General features: G+C 42.1%; 2 protein-coding genes across 2 annotated transcripts; both read right to left on the bottom strand.

The window, feature by feature from the left end:
- Positions 1-21: 21 nt before the first annotated feature.
- Positions 22-2,892, bottom strand: CHCHD1 (coiled-coil-helix-coiled-coil-helix domain containing 1). The gene is made up of 3 exons (XM_086752540.1): positions 2,723-2,892; positions 2,016-2,134; positions 22-824 (listed from the first exon to the last, which is right to left on the bottom strand). Exons 1-3 carry the CDS (start codon positions 2,862-2,864, stop codon positions 711-713), a joined length of 375 nt encoding a protein of 124 aa, XP_086608666.1. The 5' UTR covers positions 2,865-2,892; the 3' UTR covers positions 22-710.
- Positions 2,893-2,940: 48 nt separating this feature from the next.
- On the bottom strand, positions 2,941-18,389 carry POFUT4 (protein O-fucosyltransferase 4). The gene is made up of 5 exons (XM_010121150.2): positions 17,667-18,389; positions 15,755-16,380; positions 10,149-10,826; positions 6,887-9,771; positions 2,941-3,969 (listed from the first exon to the last, which is right to left on the bottom strand). The coding sequence occupies exons 1-3, from the start codon at positions 18,387-18,389 to the stop codon at positions 10,679-10,681; spliced, it is 1,497 nt and encodes a 498-aa protein (XP_010119452.2). The 3' UTR covers positions 2,941-3,969; positions 6,887-9,771; positions 10,149-10,678.
- Positions 18,390-19,155: the final 766 nt, after the last annotated feature.

The following is a 19,155-nucleotide window of genomic DNA, read 5'->3' as shown; positions in this document are numbered from 1 at the left end:
TTAGAGTCGCCCATGGCAAACAAGAGTCTTGCATTATTTTATTACAGCACAGACAACATAATCAATCTGACATGGCATAATACCTGTCCCACCTGCAAGTCAGAGGGCCTAAACGACAAGCTTCTACATTGAAGTTATATTTGATCCTTACCAATGTATTGTGTATTAACAAGGTATTTTACTGGAGATTTCTTCCACATTCTACAGCCTTCTTCCACAGCAGCAGGAATTTTAAAAAATTTCAAGAGGAACCAAATTGTGTATATATACATGTAGGAGTACGAGTCATGAGATTACTATCAGTTTTAAGTTGGCTCAATGTCTGGGCCTGAGCACTTTTTGATAGCAGCTCAGAAGTTAGGCAGGAAGCTTATACATAAGGAAAAGTCACCCCCTAACTGTCAGAAAATGCATTTACATGCATTCCTAGAATATGTTATTTCACAGTGAGGACCTGACTCCACACTGTGGCTAGTTGAACAACACACTGCAGAAATCCTAAGACTGCAAGACTCAAGAACTTCATGAACAAAGTCATCTGATGTAAAGGTCGGTGTTTTTCACTCTGGAAACAAAGTTGCAGTCAAGATCTATGCAGCAGGGCTGACAGATACCACTTGATATCAAACACTCACTCAAGTCTACTTTTCACTTTTTTGTCAAAAACTGCAACTTTAATTGCTTGTCTGCAGTCCCTTTAATAAAGCACATTATACATAACGTGTGATCTGAGGAAACCTCTTCAGGAGCTTGTTCACTTTGCTTGATGTTAAGTTTCCCCTGGATGACAGGGTGTCCTCCTCCTTTTGATTCTTGCGCTCCTTCTGAAACAGAAAAAGAAACCTCAAAATATTACCTCTGTTTATTTGCTGAGTTGACTCTCACCCCCAAAGACTGCTATTAATTGTACTTGGATGTTTCTTTGAAAAGAATGCTGTTTCTTTAAGGAACACTTATAATAATAGCATTTGGCTCAATTATCACAAGGCTTTCAAAAGCTGATGACCTTTAAATGATGAATGAATGACTGACAACTTGCAAAGATTATATTCTTCCATATTCTTAGTTTAAAATATTATAAGCTTATAGTAACAATGCAGAATATTATTTCTTTTTATTTTCTATTATTCATTTCCTTTGTAATCTACCAAATAAATTGTTGACAACTTTTCATTTATGCTGTCAAACAGCAATGTAAATAACTATTTACTAAATGATGGGACCATTACTGAAAACAATGGAAACCTGAAATTAGTTTAAGGGCAAGTTTAGTACATGTACTTATCTTTAGTCTGCTTTTGAAACTGACTTGATTTCTAATTTATCATATAGTTGGAAATCTTAGATTTCAGAGAATTTTCAGAGATTCGAGCATAGGTGTAACTACCTCATGTACCCTGAAAATTGTTTGTTATGAGGATTACTGAAACCACTGGTTATTTCCCTATCATCTTGTCTCTATGCTCACCTCTGCAAGCACAGAACTATTTACAGATTCATGACAGACTGAAATTTGTGAATCCTAATTCCCTTTACTTTCTCTCCTATCTCCCCAGTTACAATATGATCCACATCTCGCACCATACAAATCACTGCTCTACTTAACAACTCTGAATTGTACTCTCCCTCATTCAGAACTACTGTGTAATACAGAGAAGTGCAGTGACTGCTATTGCTTCATTAGTGCTGAAACATTAAAGACTACAAACTGGAAGAAATCAAAATGAAGGGCCTAGGTTAGGGCCGACTGACAGCAGCTGAGCTTTACTTCAAGAATCTGACAACACAAAAAGGACTGGATGTGACTGTTGTTTCATCCTCAGTTATAACATATTAAACATCAAAAAATTAAGTTTGATCTACGTTATCCTGCATCTTTCCTTAAGCTCAAATGAGTTACAAAACAAATCAAATTGTTCAGAGAATATTATTATTGTTGGCACACAAAAAAATTATTGGGGGCTCCCTCCTTCCCTACTACTAGCCTTAAAGAACACAAAAGAGGCCTTAATTACTTCTGCCTTTGCCACGCAGTCATAGAACATCCGGATCTCCTCAGCACAAGCTGTATCGTTGAAGTCATTCTGTTTCCAGCAAGCCATCATTACTGACATCTCCGTAATGCATGTCGCCTCTAGGAGGGAAAAACACAACCAGAAATCTCAGGTGTTTGGGATTTCATGCTAACAGCCTCCACAGTGCATAAATTTCCAGAGAAAAGTTTAAGATGGGGTAGAGGCAGGTGAGAAAAAAACCACTAAAGTAAAGATCTCATCATTGCTTTGTGCAGAGAAAATGCTTCTAGTACAAAGACGTGCACCATCACAGTAATCTAACATCTGCTTGACTTCTTAAGGTAAATGCTATATTGAGAGATAACAAAGTATTTCATGTGCGTGAGTCACAGGCCGTTGTATAAGAAAGTAATCTTTTCAAAAGAACCTGGGTGCTAATGCCATGGCTCAAACCAGACCCCTTTCCACTCTGCTGCCCTGTACAGCAGAGGCACTTCCGAGCCTGAACACGACCCACCCCCGACCCCACCACGACCCTTTCCAGGGTAAAGCCGCAGAGGAGCTGTGGGACTGCTCCCGGGGACAAGGCCGGCGGGCTCAGCGGCGGCAGCCCTACCCCACAGGGGCTGGGCGGGGGGTGCCCACCCGATCGCCGCCCGTTTCTCCCCGGATAGGGGGCGTTTAACGGCCTGGGGCCGGTAACTCACCTCCCGCTTGCTCCCGGCGGTTCGCTACCTTGTTGGCCAGCACCAGCGGCCGGGTCGGGCGGTAAACGGGGGGCCGCTTCTTCTGCCGCCACTGCCCGGAGACCCAGCGGGTGACCCAGGCCGGGTAGACGGGCGCTGCCATGCTCTTTGCGACAGGCCGTACGGCGAGCCCGCCCCGCCCTCCCGGCGGGCACAGCCGCGGGAGAGCCTCCGGTGCCGCCGCGGCGTCCGGCCGGGTGCTGCCGCAGAAACGCGCGTCTGCCGGGAGCGGTTGTCCATAGGTAACGTAGTTTTCCCGTTAAGCGGCAAATCTATCCCTTTATGAGGTAACCTCGCTTCTCCTCCGCAGCCTGTTCTCCACGCAGCTTCGGTGTTCCAGGGAAAATCACAACTCCAGCAATCAACAGCTCAAAGCTTTCGCAGCAAACCCACCCAAAGGAGCATACACACTTCAGACAGAGCAGAAAAAAAAAAGCACGATTGTTTCAAATAATTAAAATGGATCTTAAGGAATTATTTTGCAACTGTATGGAGACTTTTCTTGGTGCTCGAAACTCAGCACCACTTCATCCTTCTCCATTGCATCCCAACAGCTGGATTTCCCCTGCACTGTTTACTGATGCTCCTACCCTGTCTTCCATGAAGATACCAAAACTGCTGTTTCTGAAATGGTAGTGTTGTTCTCACAGCCTGGTACTCGTTAGTGAAGAACCCCACTGTTCCCAGAAGTTTATTTCCTAGAGTAGGATTTAAATCCCGGGAAGTCCTCAACTCATCTGGCTGATTGTGGAGCCCTTATGTCCCCAGCTGAAAAAGACAGGCAATACAGAAGGCAAAGTAACATTTCAAGGGCTGGGGTATCAACAGATTTCTGCACAGCATGAGGGACAAGGTAGACATAGGGGACTGAGGAAGTAGGCATTGGACTGGGGACCTGAAATACTCAGATGCTTGTCATACAGCGGTCACTGAACAAGCCATCTTTTCACCGTATCAGGGCTCCTTCAGGCACCACCCATTTCCCTTGTGCACTGGAGGGCAAAGGAAGAATCAAGTTTTCTTCCATAGGAACACTGGAACAATTTTTTGCATAGCACATTGCTTTGGATGAAAAGAATATATTCTACCTCCTAGCTACAGAATTAAAAAAAAAAAAAAAAACAAAAAACAAAAAACCAAAGCACTCCACTTGCCTCTGCCAAGTTGAGACTGGAAATTTTGTTAGCTTGATTTAAATACCACCAGACCTATAACACAAGATTCTCAGCATCATTACCAGAATTCACTGCATCTGCAGATTTTATATATATTCTAGTATGTCTGATTCTGTAATTATTTTTGTGTTATTTTTAAAATAATATTTTGAGTGCAATTTAAAAAGTATGAAAATACATTTTCACGTAAACAAAAGATTTCTTTTGGTCTTCTTCAGGAGCAAATTTCCATCTCTTTATGTCCAAATTCAAACGGTCTGTCTGGAAGTTCTGAAACATTTTGCTAAGAGGGATGTTTCTCCACTTCCATTTTTTCTCATGGTATAGGAAATGAGCTATCATTCTAGCTTGGCTACCAGTGGAGGAGGAGGAAAACAAGCTGATATCTTCAAATTAGGCTAGAGGGCTTGCATCCTGCAACTCCAAACGTTAGAGATCTTGCAAATTCAAGACAGGGAGATGAAGTACTTCACAGTATTCCAGTTTATGTGAGCTTCAGCTACTCTTGGTTTTGCCTCTTTACGTCTTTACCCCTACTGATACCCACTTTTCCTTGCTGCATTTCCCTGCTGCAATTACTAACGAGACTTGTATAAGAACAAGGAAAGACACAAATACTGGGACATCAAGAGAAGCTCAATGGCACTCCCTGTAAATCAAGCTCCCTTTTTCCAAATTACATTAGCTAATGGTGGCAGCACCTTCAAGTACATTCACCTTCAAAAGCTGATCTCTCTTTTATGCAATTCCAAGAAAAATGGGGGGGGGGGGGCGAGGAAGGGAGGCTGAGAAAGAGAAAGACAAGTACACAAGGAGAATTGTAATAGCTTCCTGTCAGTTACTGCTGTCTGCATTAGAATCTTTTTTTTTTTTTTTTTTTTGGCATTCAGCCTAGGATTCGAGCAGCAGCCTAAGAAATTCCCCTGCAGACAGAATAACTTACATGATGGTGTCTGCACACAGCACGCAGAAATGTCTGAAGCAAGACACAGACATTCATTTCACGGGAGAATGTGGAACTACAGAAGAGGTATGTTGCTCAATAGCCAAGTCACTCTATAGCCTGTATTTTGTACAGCTGATAGCACAGAGATGCTAATGGATGGCATAGAAGTGCTGGCTTTTCAGGGACGGTCAGAAATCCAATTCCCTGAACACACTGACAAGTGAATGCCACAGATGTTTCATTGTGAACCCTGAATGCGCAACTGTAAAGAACATGTAAAATTCTAACTGCATTTACAACTTCTTTACTTGAATCAACATAGTTCAGGCTGAATCCTAGCTGTGTTTCAGCTAGTCAAAACCAAAATGAACCACAGAGATTAAACAATTAGTATTAGATTTGAAAAGAATCTATATCACAACTGGAATAAGGGCCAGTTATGATCTACAGTAAATGCTATGCCACAATTAAATATAATGCTAACAATGCTGTAATAAAATACACCCTTAAAATTAGTCTGCTGTCTTAAGTAGCACTTTAAGAGGTGAGAAATTACACCACAATTCTTTGCTTTCTGGAGTAACTATGTAAAACCTCTGGACACTGCCTAGAAAACAATTAGGGGATGAGACTAAGAAATCAGTTGTATTAGGAGAAATTAATAGAGTTGATATCCGTGTCCTTCTGAAGAGACTAAGAAATCAGTTGTATTGGGAGAAATTAATAGAGTTGATATCCGTGTCCTTCTGAACTGCCTGGATCTAGCTTTCAGGTAAATTCCAGTATATTATCCCAGTTTATCCTGAACGCCCCAGTTCTTCCCAAACAACCTCATAATACCCTCACCTACCACATTTTATTCCCAACTGTCTCACTCTGATTTCCTCCAATATAATTGGAGATGCCTTAAAAGTTAAGGCACCTCCACTTTAACTTAGTAGTGAAACTAAGCAGTTTGCTAAGATTCCAGTTGGTTCACTTACTCCTGTCTGCTGAGCTGCTGTGTTTGGACAGTATTAGCACCTAATGCACTTACTAGCACAAATGCATTCATTAGCACAATGACAGACCTTATCCTGAGCTATCTCAGTCAGATCAGCCTCCCTGAACTATTCTGCCCACCTGACTAGTTCTGAACTGTCATCCCTAAGAACTCCCAAATCTACTCAAATCCAGCCCATTTCCACTGCAAATTACCTGATGCCTCCTTATTTGCTCAGAGATTCCACAAAGTATGATCTATTCTCATCCATTCCAAGATCCCCAGAACCTACATTAGATGGGTCTTTTCTGCAGGAAAGAATGTCTACAACAGCATACAAATTAAGATGCCAGTCGTGTCAGAGCTCTGGAACAAATCCTGCAAGCTCCTTTCTTCTCCACCTTTCCTAATCCCTCTGCAGGGCCATGTATCTCTCACTGCCAGCTCTGAGACACTGAATCATAACAGAAGTGCAGTTTGTTAAAGCCTGGCACAGGTTTTGGCTCAGCTGGTCATATCACTAAAAGGTTTTTGTCTCTGATGAATTTCAACCTGTCACTAGAGGTCTCTGGGCAGAATGAAGGAACCTGCCACCCTGTATGTTTCCGATTAATACAGCTTCTCAGAAGGTGCCTGGAGATCCATCAACAATCTTAATTAAATCCAACCAAATGGATGACAGTGAATCATTAAGGGAGTGGCCCTCTTGGGACAATGGCTGAGGAGTGGGTATGCAAGGATGGTAAGGGAGGCAGATGGCTGCATGTCCAACGTACCAAAGCCTGTTTAAACAGTGATATCTCTGATGGCTGTGTTTCAGTTAAATTTATCTGTTCCTAGTCCTTCAGGAGTTATTTGCTCTTCCATGCCTGTTAAAACTACGCTCTGCCAAGGTGCAAGAGGGGCATTTCTGCAGTGATTCTCCAGCTGCTGCACTTAGCAGACAATTTCTAGGGAAAGTCTCATTCTTCTTTCCCTCCAAACATACACATCCACCTTTGCTTGGCTCTCATTCTACTTACCATCACACAGGACCCAGAGATCCTTCACTTTGAAAATTACTACAGTGACAGAAATAAGAAAAGGAAATTCTTTTTCAGTTCTAGAAATGATCAATGTTAGGTATCAAATTAATGTTCTTCAGTGAGATTATTTGCTTCCTAGAAATTGCAGTCCTTGCTAAAGGACAGAAAAAATAGACTACTAGTTCAGTATACAAAATACTGAGATTATACTGAAAAAAATAGGCAGCACCTGGTATCACAGTTTTGGCAGGAGAATGAGAACTTTAGCTTGTCCAACACAATTAACTGGATTGCTAGATCTTTAACCTTCTGTCAGATATTTGTTTCTCCTCTCTCAGCTCTCAGACGGTGTAAGCTTACCGTAGCTTGTCAAGTCAACTCCGAGACACAGCATCAATAGAATCTACTAGTGTTTCATACGAGCAGTAATGAGGAGATATCTATTTTTAGAACATTAATACTAGTGAATAAGGCTATCCTGATAGCTTTGAAATCCTCCCTCTAGTCACACAGTAAACAAGCAGAATGTATGAGAAGCAGAGAAGTGACTCACCTTAGTTAGCAGAAGCCTACCAAAGGGTTTACAGAAGTAATCTCTTTATCATCCTCAATATTTGATATCTTTGCTAAAATTCCTGATTAGTCTTAGTTGTGTGTTTTTATGAGTACAGGCACCGGCACTGTAAGAACTTGATTAAGACAGATGCATACACTGTTCAGTCGGACATCATATAAGCCTTCCAGTAGTCACAACATGAGTCACAACATCCTGCCACCACCTAGCTGGTTTGGATTTAAGCAGTGAAGTGAGAATTCCAGTTAACAGTCAAGAACAGAAATCAGAAACCTTTTTCCAAAATATTAGTAAGTGCTGCATTGACCTTCCTCCTTGTGTGCATTCACATCCTTGCATTAGGAGAAAGACAGCTAGGATTGTAAATTGAACTCACTTTGGCTAAGACTGGCAGTAGTCTTTGGACATTATATAGCAATCATTTAAAATGCATTATTATGTAAATTAACCACAACCTCTAAGTATATGAGATCCAGCTTCTCCTCCTGCCTCCTCCAAATAACAGGAGACAGATGAAAGCAAAGCTCTGGTGTGAAAACCACTACTCAACATTTTGCAGCCCTTGTTGTGCAGAGAAGTGGATGTTGTGAAGGTTGGTCAGGAGCCTGGAACCCCCATTCCCTCTTCCCCCCTGTGCCACTCGGGGGGGGGAAGGTGGTAGAGATAATGTTAAACCCGGGAAGAGGGAGGGGTTGGGGGAGGTTATCTTGTTCCCTATCTCATTCTCTTGCTAGTTTTAGAAATAAATGAATAGTTTTCCCCAAGTCGAGTCTGTTTTGCCCGTAATGGTAACTTTAAGGATTTCTCCCTGTCCTTACCTCAAACCTCGAGCCATTTTTCTTATATCGTGTCCCCCTATTCTCTCGGAGGGTGGGGGGAGTGAGAGAGAGACTGCGTAGTCTGGTCCTGATCAGGGCTGAACTACGAGAAGGATAAAATAGCAAAAGCAGAATGTACTAGTACCTGGGTTTTTTTTTTAATGTTTAGTACAAAAAGCAAGGTCAGAGTTTTTCCTCCTGACTATCCATTCCACCAAACACTTAAATAAGAAAGGGGTTTGAGATATAGCTAATTAAGAGAACCATGCAAACACTACTGAATGCTTTTCTATACAGAAAGATGAAATGAAGATAATCTGAAGTAACTGAAAGCATTAATTCAATTATTTAAATATCATCAAACAATGCATTTACATATCATTAAACTATTTAGTAGAAGTTGACATTCAGAACTAAAGCAGCCTTAATTTGTTTTATCTTAATTTAATTCTCAAACACATTGTGGCCACTTCAATCCTGAATACACTTATCTGTAATCTTAATCTGATTTGAGTAATCCACTTTAACAATTAATTCAGATATATTTACTTAGGTATTCATGTCTCCTGAGTAACTGGGAAAAAAACCAAAAAGGAATGTAAACTGATGAATGCATTTTAGCTGAAGAACCATTTGTTAGTATTATTACGGAAAAGATACAAAAAAAGAAGTTTTCTCCTAAAAAAATCAGGTGAGATCAGTGTATAGTCTATGCATTTTCTACATTTACAAGAATTCAGTGATAGTTACGGCTCTGAAGTCTCCTCTGTCAAGGTGCTCCAATTTTAACACTGCAATACTGTTGTATCACCTGAGAGGCAAACACTGAGATGTGTATCATTATCTATACTAATACCATACTTATAACATTGTGAATGCAAATTTGAGGAAAAAAAAAAGAGATTAAGTGATCCATCCACAGCTAAGCAATAGATAGTGACTTAATTAGAGACAGAATGCAGATTCACTGACTTTTACTAACAGGCTTCAGACTTCGCCTAGCAATGCATGAACTGCCTTACAAAATGAAACTACCTGACAGACTCTAGGCTTTCGTTACCAACATTCTGTCTTAGGCGTGGATAAACTGGCTATTTAGTCAATAGTTACTTCTGAAGAGGGAGGAAAAATGGAGAAATAAAATACCATTATACCATTAGAGACATCACTGCAGTGTGGTCATATTTAGCTGTGCTTTTAAACCCATGACACTAAGTGACTGTCTGCCTCCCATGCAGCATCAATTATTTCAGAAAGGTACCCAGCGTGGCAGGGGACACTGGACTTTATACCTCTAAGAGATACAGGCTACGCAACAAGGAAGTTCTATCCACATGTCATCACTTACTTTTAGGAACTCCAGTCTCAGATCAGGATCATACTGTGTTAAGATTTGGTAGAGATACAAAACCATCTCAGTGCATCTCATTCTGAATCATCCTCTTCAGCACAGAAAAACTGCAAGGTTTGTATCCAAACTGCAGAGATCACTGGAAAGGCACCATTGTTAAAATGTATTTGTCTTTGCAGAAAGCTGCAGATCACTTAAAAAGAGTAATCAAAGGCCTCTGAATTGCTAGCATTAAGGAGATAACGAGAAGTCAAGGTTATAGCTGTGATTTTGGATGATGGAAACTTCAAAGAAATCAAAGCATACTAATTTTACACTAGTTCTGCACAATACCAGATAATACATTTTCTGGTGTGAAATACTTTGTTGAAAGTTGTGAATTAAATAATTTAGTCTCACATCTCATTGTACATATCACCTGCTAAGTTAGCAAAAGAGGAAAATTAGGCATAGAGTAAGTGACCGGCCCATAGCTATTCAGTTACCCTGCAAAGAAAGAGTATGAGGCATGCTTACTTGGGGAGAAGAGACTTTATTGCTGCAATTTCATAAGGCACAATTGCTCTCCACAGACATTTGTCTTTTGTAATTCTTTCACTGGAAAAGCTGTTTGTTAATAGCAGCTAAAAGTACACCTTAATGAGGAGAATAAGTGACTGATAAAATACTTATAAAAAAAGATTAATATTTTGAAGATTTAAAAAATCCCTGCAATAACTTAGGGCATTTGAGCAGCAGCCTGAAGAGATCTTCCTCTGAAGTCATGTAAGCCACAAGAAAACACATGCAAAAGGAGAGTAAACTCCTCTTTTGCCTCACATGTTGGCACCTGCAAGTCAGGAGTGGCTTCACACCACAGAGCTGAAATTCAAATCAAAGCAGTTGCTACCACCTCCACTGCCGAAATCCAATCATAGCAGAAACTTACTTCATGCACCAGAAACAATTGTCTCTGTGAGAATTTTTCTTCTATTTCAAGGCAAACATTTGGAGCGAGGTAAGAATTCACAGTTGCAATTTTCAAATCAAGCTCTTACAAAGATGGGTCAGTGCTGCCTTGTCCTCTTGAGAAAAATCTCATGCATATAGTCCCAAAATCTTCCCTGATGCGACTCATTGCGGTGAATCATAGCAGTGAGGGCCTCACCCTGATCAAGGCTTTGCCAATAATCCTGCAGCCACATCTCTTTCCAACTGAAACAAAAAGAGAGACACCACTGTAAACCATTAAAAAAACCAAATGAGTCTGCAGCTGTAAAAGCATGGAAACTTTTTTAAATTTCATCTAAGAGGAAAACAGGCCTAGAGATGGTCATGTGCCATTGTGCTCAAAGTCATTTAAAGAAACTTGTTCTTGTTGTTCTTGTGCCATTGTGTTCAAAGTCATTTAAAGAAACTTGTTATGAAAATTCCCTACAGAAAATATTTCACTATTAGCTTTACAACATTCTAGAAGTATCAGCATGTGATTGTAGTATTAATCAAAGAGACTAAATTATTAATTGTAGAGCATAAAAACTTATATTAAATAAAATCTAGCGTGAGTCCTTATATGATTTTGAGTGGCTTTCCATGGCCAGTATGCATATAACAGTTAGCCTAAGAATAACTTTTTTTTCAGATAAACCATTTAACAATTAGAGAATGACAGCTACTTGTTACAAACTCGGGTTATACATGGTGGAGACAAAAAAATCATTATATCCCTCAACACTGACTCTATTCTTTATCTCCAGAATACATGGTCAAGTATACACTTTCTCTTTTTCAAGGCATACATTCTCAAACTTTTCATAGCATGGACTACATCACTGCAACTTTCAGCGATTCCCTTCCCATTGATGATCATGTGGACTACTCTCATTTGTGTTATACCAAAGCATAGCAATAATTTATTTATCTCTTCTCCATTGTATCTGCCACCCAGCTACATAAGCCAATCACAAATTTCAGAAAGAAGGAATAAACATGATGCTCTCTTTAATTTCTCCATATGAGTTACCCAATACTTGTTAACTTATATACAGAGATTTTTGCTTCTTCTCCCTCCCAATCACAGAAATAAGTACAGTGCCTTCTGCATTCACTCTATACACCATATATTAAAGCAAGCATGGCTGCACTGCCCAGAAGTGGATCTCACCCACCACTCCACGAAGACCAAAAGAAATGCACAACATGTCACAGCTGCTTTCTTTGTGAGGCAGCATACAACTGTATGCCATGGGAATTAGCTTTCTGTGGTCAACAGCATCATCTATGGTGGGACATTTCTGTCTCAGTGTAAACCAACAGAGATCTCAAAATAAACCTTTTAACATAGCTTATGATGTAAAGGATCATAGACAGAGGCTTATTTCTGCATTTAAATAAAAAGGCTGCTGAAAGCTTCCTTTTTAAAATGCAGCACTTGGATGTACTGTGAGATCGCTTTGCTTACCAGCTAAATTCATTAACCTTTGTTCAAGGACTGCCAACATGAGTTACTTCTTTTTTACAGCACTGAGTAAGTGCATACGTTAGGACAATAAGTATACTTGCATTAAGTACCAGACACAAGTCTAAATGGTAGTAGGTAACAGAAAAAAGAAAATGTTTTCCAGCTGAACTCTATGGAAACAACACTGAAAGGAATTCCAGAATCCAAGTGAAGACTTTTGTCAAAAACATTAGATAAGAACACTTTGGTATCTTCTTTTTACATTGCTGTTATTGGTTTTTAAAAAAATAATTTCACTCCGGTTCTGTACCTTGGAAAAAAATTGGTACCCCAGGATGAACAGGACTGTACAAATATCCTGAAACTACATATCCTGAAACTACCAGCTACATACACCTGAAACGTTATTACTATGAGATACAGATGTGTCTTTAATCCTGGTTGTATTCCAAGAGACACTTTACAGTGTACACATGGCAAATTTGATATCCTTTTAAGCTAGTTTTCCTCTTGTCATAAATAAACCGTGACATCAATATAAAATGGAACTAGCAAAACCACGATGATTTCAAAATACTCCTTTATGAAAAAACACTGGCTTCTCTTTTCTCATGCTACCACAGATGAAAACTGTTCAGGTAACTAGAAAGGTATTGCCACTTAGTCTTCTTATAGTTATCCTCTCAAACTCCCCACTTTTGGAAAATGAATCCTTATCAGTGAAACAAACCAAACATTTGTCTTCACAAAGGTAAGAGTCCAAGAATAACTGGAGATTCCCATTCCTACTAAACAGATATTCTACTCATCATTATCACTGTAACTCACTATTTTCTGCATAAAGCAGCCAACAGTTCAACAGATTATAGTGACTGACCCATAACCTAACACATACAAATGGTTGTTCTACAGCATTTCTTCTGAAGCTCACTTGGGTGTGAAGCCTAGAAGCCCAAACACAAGTGAGGCTGCAAGCATAAGGATTTAGGAACCACGCCTCCATAATTAGAGCTAAAGGACAGCAAGGTGAAGGTGTAATAATGTGCTCCAGCTATGTATACCTACATAGAGATTCTGATGCAATAGTTCTGTCAATTCAGCACATCTGTCAAGCCTAAAAAACAGATTACATCTGGGAATAAAGATTACAAGAGCATGCAGATGCGCAGGGTAACCATATTGTAAATGGGTACCTCCTCTAAAAAGACATGAACTTCAATTGCCTTTGTTGTTCTCCGAGTTACAGAAGCCTCCAGAACCCAAAATCACAGTGTATGTTCATAGTCAGACCTTGTATATTATGTATATTCTGTCACTGGTAACCCCACTAGGCCTGCATCACTTTCCACAATGTTTTCTGAAGTAACAAAATACACAATTGACCGGCTGTTGACATAATATTACTGTCAAACTCTAACAAAAGATAAGCATGTTTAGCTAATGCTTTGGTGGCAATTTTATGCTAATGTCACAGCACTTACAATTCTAAGTAATCATGTTCCATTTTTGGAGATAAAATTGGTGAAAGCTCAGATGCTTACGGGATAGAAACCACTGTATTTCACTGGAGATCCCCTCGATCATGCCTCAGAAGGTACAGATACATATCTTTCTGAAGTAGGTAGCAGACAATGTAAAAGCTTCCCTGGTACAATTTTTCCAGACACATCTCATGTCTATAAACGGGGAGAATAACACACTATGATTCATTAAAACATGGAAACTTCCACGGGATGCAACTGTAGCTTGGAGTATGGACCAACTGTTCAAAACTCCTTGCTGATGACCACTGTAGAGAGTGATGGAGCACCTGAGCTTGCAAGTAAGTGGCATAGGCACCCAGGTTGTGCCTTCAAAGGTATTTCTCTGCTGCCATCTGCTGCTCAAGCAAAAGAAAAATCTATGAAAAAGCAGAGAATATTCTTACAGAGTAGGATGCTGCATAGCATGTTACAAGGGAAAAAAAGCACATTTTGCTAGAGAGACTGAGAAAAAGTATTTCTGTAAAAAAGCTCCAATAAATCAATCGATCAACAAAAACCAAAGGATTATGGGGTCCTTTTACTTACAAGCACAACTTTTCAATTAGTCAATATAAGAATTAATTGTACTGTGAAAAACACTTTTTAATGACAAACATTGCAAGGTTTGTGAAATAGACATTTACTAAACAACCTGAATGACCTCAGGCTTATTTCCTTTTTTATTTTCAGCTGACCATTTTTGAAAGCATCCAGTCATGGGACAACATAGTTTCTTACATTTGCAAAATTCTTCATACTTTGTGGATGGATAATATAATAAAAACTTTTTTAGAGCTTCATATCCACACAGAACTTAGTTCTGAGTAAGCGTACTTGAAATGATGGATTCTACATTTTCACCACAGTGTTTCTTCTAACATTTTAACACTCCTAAGCATTCAACTCCTTTGTCTAGGAAATTATTAACAAAGCTGTAAAGTGATATAAACTGGGATAGAGTATATTGACAACTTCCTGCTGGACAGTGCATGAGATCTTCCCAACAGTTTAAAAAAGTAATTACTTTAATACTATAGTGAGACTGACATCAGAACATTGAAATCTTTGGTGACACTGCTATGAACATTGGCAAGATCTGCTATGGCTGATGGTTTATCTTTATGATGGCTGTCTGATGGCTTATAGAAAGTGAATTGCATGCACTGGAGAAATTGTCTAAAGAGACATAAATTGTTGCAGGTAATGCAAAGAAAAATTACAAACCCGGGGGATTCAAACATGCTACACCAGTACACACTACACATGTACACACTACAAAAAGTGCACACGTGGTTAATGAACTGCAAGAACCCGTCCTTCTAGCAACTGCAACTTCAAACACTGTCAATGGAAAAACTCAAGGTTTGGGAACCAAAGCGCTGGCTTGTTTCGTACAATCGCATGTATAAACACTAAGTAGACCATGCAAACAAAACTCTCTTCTGCCTGTCAAAAGTGGTTGCCTGAGGGTTGCTGTGGTTAGTTCCCTGCTGACAGACTTTAGGGCAGCTTGCACCAGAGATGGCTAACGCTGGGCTACAGGCCTGGGAGATTCCAGCAACACTAGCAATCCCTGCGTGCAAAGGGGACAAGAAACTACTCAACCTACTCTCTGTCCTGCGGGGTTGCTCTCCTAAATGTATCGCATCCTTCAACACAAGCCAGAATTTTGTTACATAAAACAACAAAAAGTCTTTTAAAATATTCTGGGGAGCCTAACTTCTGCTTTGAAGCCAACAGGTGTTAACCAGGCCTGCACTGAACAGTGGCAACTCCATTCTTCACGCAGTACTTTGTAATAAGGTATAGAGCTTCTTTCACCATTACTGTACTGAAAAACATCCCTCCTCTAAGCAAACAAACAAAAACAGAGGCTAAGACAGACAAAGGATAATCACATCGCCTAAGGTCACAGAGCATTTTGACAGAATATTACAGGTGTCTCACACTCCTCATTCAACCCCTAACCAACACCACCCTCCAAGCCTCTTTTTCAGCCTCAGTGTTACACAATATTAGCAGAACTAACACACCACCTACAAGACATAACATAAAGTGTAATTGGAGATGTATTAAGAGATCCTTTAAGTACAAAGCATTATTAAAAATTACAGGTGCTATTATTTGAAGCTTCAAAAAGCATAGTATTGGTACATTACCTGTCTCCTCCAGAGAGGTCTTCAACACTTCCAAATCCAGGGGTTGGCATAGGACATCCCATGTGCTTGAACTGAGCTATGTGAGGTTTGGGAGCTGGAATTTTCCCATGAGACTTTTTGTGTTCCTGTTCCTCTTTGACCCGGGTGTTCTCCCTATCACAGATGAAACACTCGAAGCCATTCAGGTAATTGGGCAGAGTCATGTCATTCACACCCCACTCCCGCCTCTCCAAGCTCTCTAGCAAGAACTGGTTTTTTATTCCACCAAGTTTTTTATACTCTAGATACTTCATATATTCCTCTCCATTCTTGTCCAGGAAATCAAGATACTTTGCCAGCTCTTGAGGGCTGTCAAAGTCATCTATAAGAATGATGGAGTGGTTGTTTGGCATCCAGTCCCGCACAGCTGGGGAGCCTCGGTATACTGGGACAGCACCCAAGTGCATTGGACGCCATAGCTTCTCTGTCATGTAGTCATCACATATGGCATTCTCCAAGGCCAGATGAAACTTGTACCTGGCGATAAAAGTCATAAACTCAGAATCTTCTGTAGTGGCTGTAGAAGTGTCTCTCAGTCGCTCACTGGGAAGCTCACGGTTATGCAGGCATTTCCCATAGGAGTCAACCTAAAATAACAACAGGTATCTTTACAAGGTGATTTGTTTGCCTGGAGCTTGTTGTTCCTCGTAACATTTGTAACTTTGATCTCTTCCTAGCTACCTTGGTTTAGCTTCACTTTCACTCCAACTTCTTTCCCTTGTGACTATTCCTAGAGTCCCAGTTCTAACAGCTTTAGAGGAAACCAAGTGCTCAGTTTCAAAAACAGCATAAACTATGCTACAGATTGAAGGGAGGGGCAGGGCGTACAGAGAAAGGAAAATGTCACCCAAAAAATGTATTTATTAGCAGATAAATCAGAAACTGAGAAGGCATTCAACTCTCTATGTTAATTTAAAAGTCATCTTTCTACCTAACAGAGACCCAGTACTTTTCCAAACAGTTATTACACACATTTCCTGCCAGTCTCAGCAGGCTGGCGAAAAATTTCCATTTGTTAAACTAAGAAAAATTGATGCAGAGAGCTAAAACAATACTGTCTAAAAACGGAAGACAATACACTTGGATCTGGAATCTGCTTCATACTTTGACAATATGAAGTCATATTTTAAAAACTATTTTGTCTTCATTTATCTACTGAGTACATTATACACTTGCACAATAAATGAATCACTACCAACAAAACCAGCAGAAATTACTATCTTCAGATAAAGACTAAAAACAGATGCTTTTTTTTTTTACTAAACTACTGTCCTTCAGAATTTTTAAGAAAAAAAAAGCACTAAAGTTTATTTCTGCTTCAAAGAAACTACATTATTTCAGCTTAGGAAGCTACTGTCCGTCAGCGGTGCCACAGCAGTACAAACCACCACAGAAATAAAGTGGTCCTGCCACAACGCAGATAAGGAGCAGATTCTCGAAACACAGCAACCTGTCTTTTTATTGCACATCCGTACTTCCAAGTGGGAGCAAGGCTTGTAAATGGACAGCTTTCCTGTACACTACCTTAAAGATCCAGAGATTTCAGCAACTTCTAACACATGGTCCAGAAGACCAAGCTTATTTGGGCTTAGCCCAACTTGTGACCGATCCCAAGCCTGGCCAACTCCACAACTAACAGCTACCATCGGGCCTACCTACTGGCATGCGGTGCAGTCTAGACCACGCTTTGGGAAGGAATACAACTAGTTTTTCTCTCCATCTTGTAGTCGGCATGCATCCCGTTACGACGCGCGTCTTGGCTAAAATCAAGGACAAACAAACCCCATTAAGAAGAGAAGGTGGAGTGGGACAGCCAGGCGGGCTCAGCTCCCACAGCAACACCGTGCCACAGCTTCCCTGGGCCCCCACCTACCTGGATGTATTTCATCAGCTCCCGCACGTAGCGGTCCCTGTCCGAGGGGACATCGCAGTGGGACTGCATGTACAGCACCGGGGCGTAGCCCTTCCGCCGCCACGCGTCCTTCTCGGCCAGCGGCACGGCCGGGCCCCGCAGGTAGCCCACGCCGGGCAGCCACTGCAGCGTGAGGGGGTAGTCGGACTCCCGGCGGAAGGTGGCCGTGTAGTTGAAGAGCTGGATGCCGGGCGGGTGGGAGAGGAGGTAGTTGTTCATGGGGGACTCCTCGTGGAAGAGCGCCCAGGTCTGGTGGGGCAGGCGGGGCAGCGGCGCCTCGTAGGCCCTGAAGTCGGTGCCGTAGAAGATGAGGGCCTTGGTGCGGCGGTGCCGGGCCACCCGCCGGTTGCGGGTGGCGAGGCAGGAGCCGCGCGGGCAGTCGATCCGCTCCGTGTCGCCGGGGAAGTGGGGGAAGAGGCTCCCGCTCCACCACAGCAGGATGGGCAGCGCCTTGTTGCTCCGCGTGTCGTTGTTGCCGGGGCCGCGGTACGAGGCGGCGGCGACGAAGGCCGCGCCCGGCGGGACAGCATCATGAGCCCAGCCCTCCGCCCCGCACAGCTCCTCCGCGCCCGCCAGCCCCGCTTCCCCCTCCGCCGCCTCCGGCCCCTCCAGCGCGGCCCCCGCGCCCCAGGCCAGCGCCAGCGCCACCCAGAGGGAAACGGGCCCCTTCCTGCCGCCCCCCATGCCCGCCGCCCCGGGCCAGCCCCACCCCGCCCCAGGAAGCGGCCGCGCAGGCCCCGCCCCCGGGCGGGGCTCCCTCACGGGAGGCGCGCGGCCAACGGCAGAGGGCGGCGCGGGCGCCGCTCCGGTCACTTGGTATCCTCGGCGCAAATTAAAGGCGGCGAAACGCAACAGAGCGCTATGAGGGGAACCGCAGCACTTCTCACTGCAAGCTGCTGTACCTCCTCCCTGCCCCTAAGGCACCTGCATCCGGACGCGAGGACACCTGCACGGGCAGGGCCCACGGCTGACGGGGAAGAACCCGAGTTGTGTCACCGCGGCGGAGCACGCCGAGGGGAATGCGCCTGCACAGAGGGGGCTCCGCAGCGAGCAGGCGGTTAGATGGTGCAAGAAAGTACACCGAGACTAGCTCCTGCTGAAGACCATGAAGGGAGAGAACAGAAAACATCTTTTAGTAACAGAATGTTGTGAGGGTTTTTGGTGGTTTTTTTTTTTTTGTGTTTTTTTTTTTTTTAAATATCTAAAGGTAGAATCATATAATCTTTGAGGGTGGAAAAGACCTCCAAGTTCATCAAGTCTAACCGTCAACCTAACACCACCATGCCTCTAAACCATGTCCTGAAGTGCCACGTCTACACCTTCTTTGAACACCTCCAGGGATGGTGACTCCACCACGGCCCTAGGCAGCCCGTTCCAGTGCTTGACCACTCTTTCAGGAAAGAAATTTTTCCTAATATCCAACCTAAACCTCCCCTGATGCAACCCGAGT

Source organism: Chlamydotis macqueenii, chromosome 7 (genome assembly GCF_036417535.1).
Source record: "Chlamydotis macqueenii isolate bChlMac1 chromosome 7, bChlMac1.mat, whole genome shotgun sequence".
Taxonomy (NCBI): domain Eukaryota; kingdom Metazoa; phylum Chordata; class Aves; order Otidiformes; family Otididae; genus Chlamydotis; species Chlamydotis macqueenii.
This window is presented reverse-complemented; position numbering and strand designations above follow the sequence as displayed.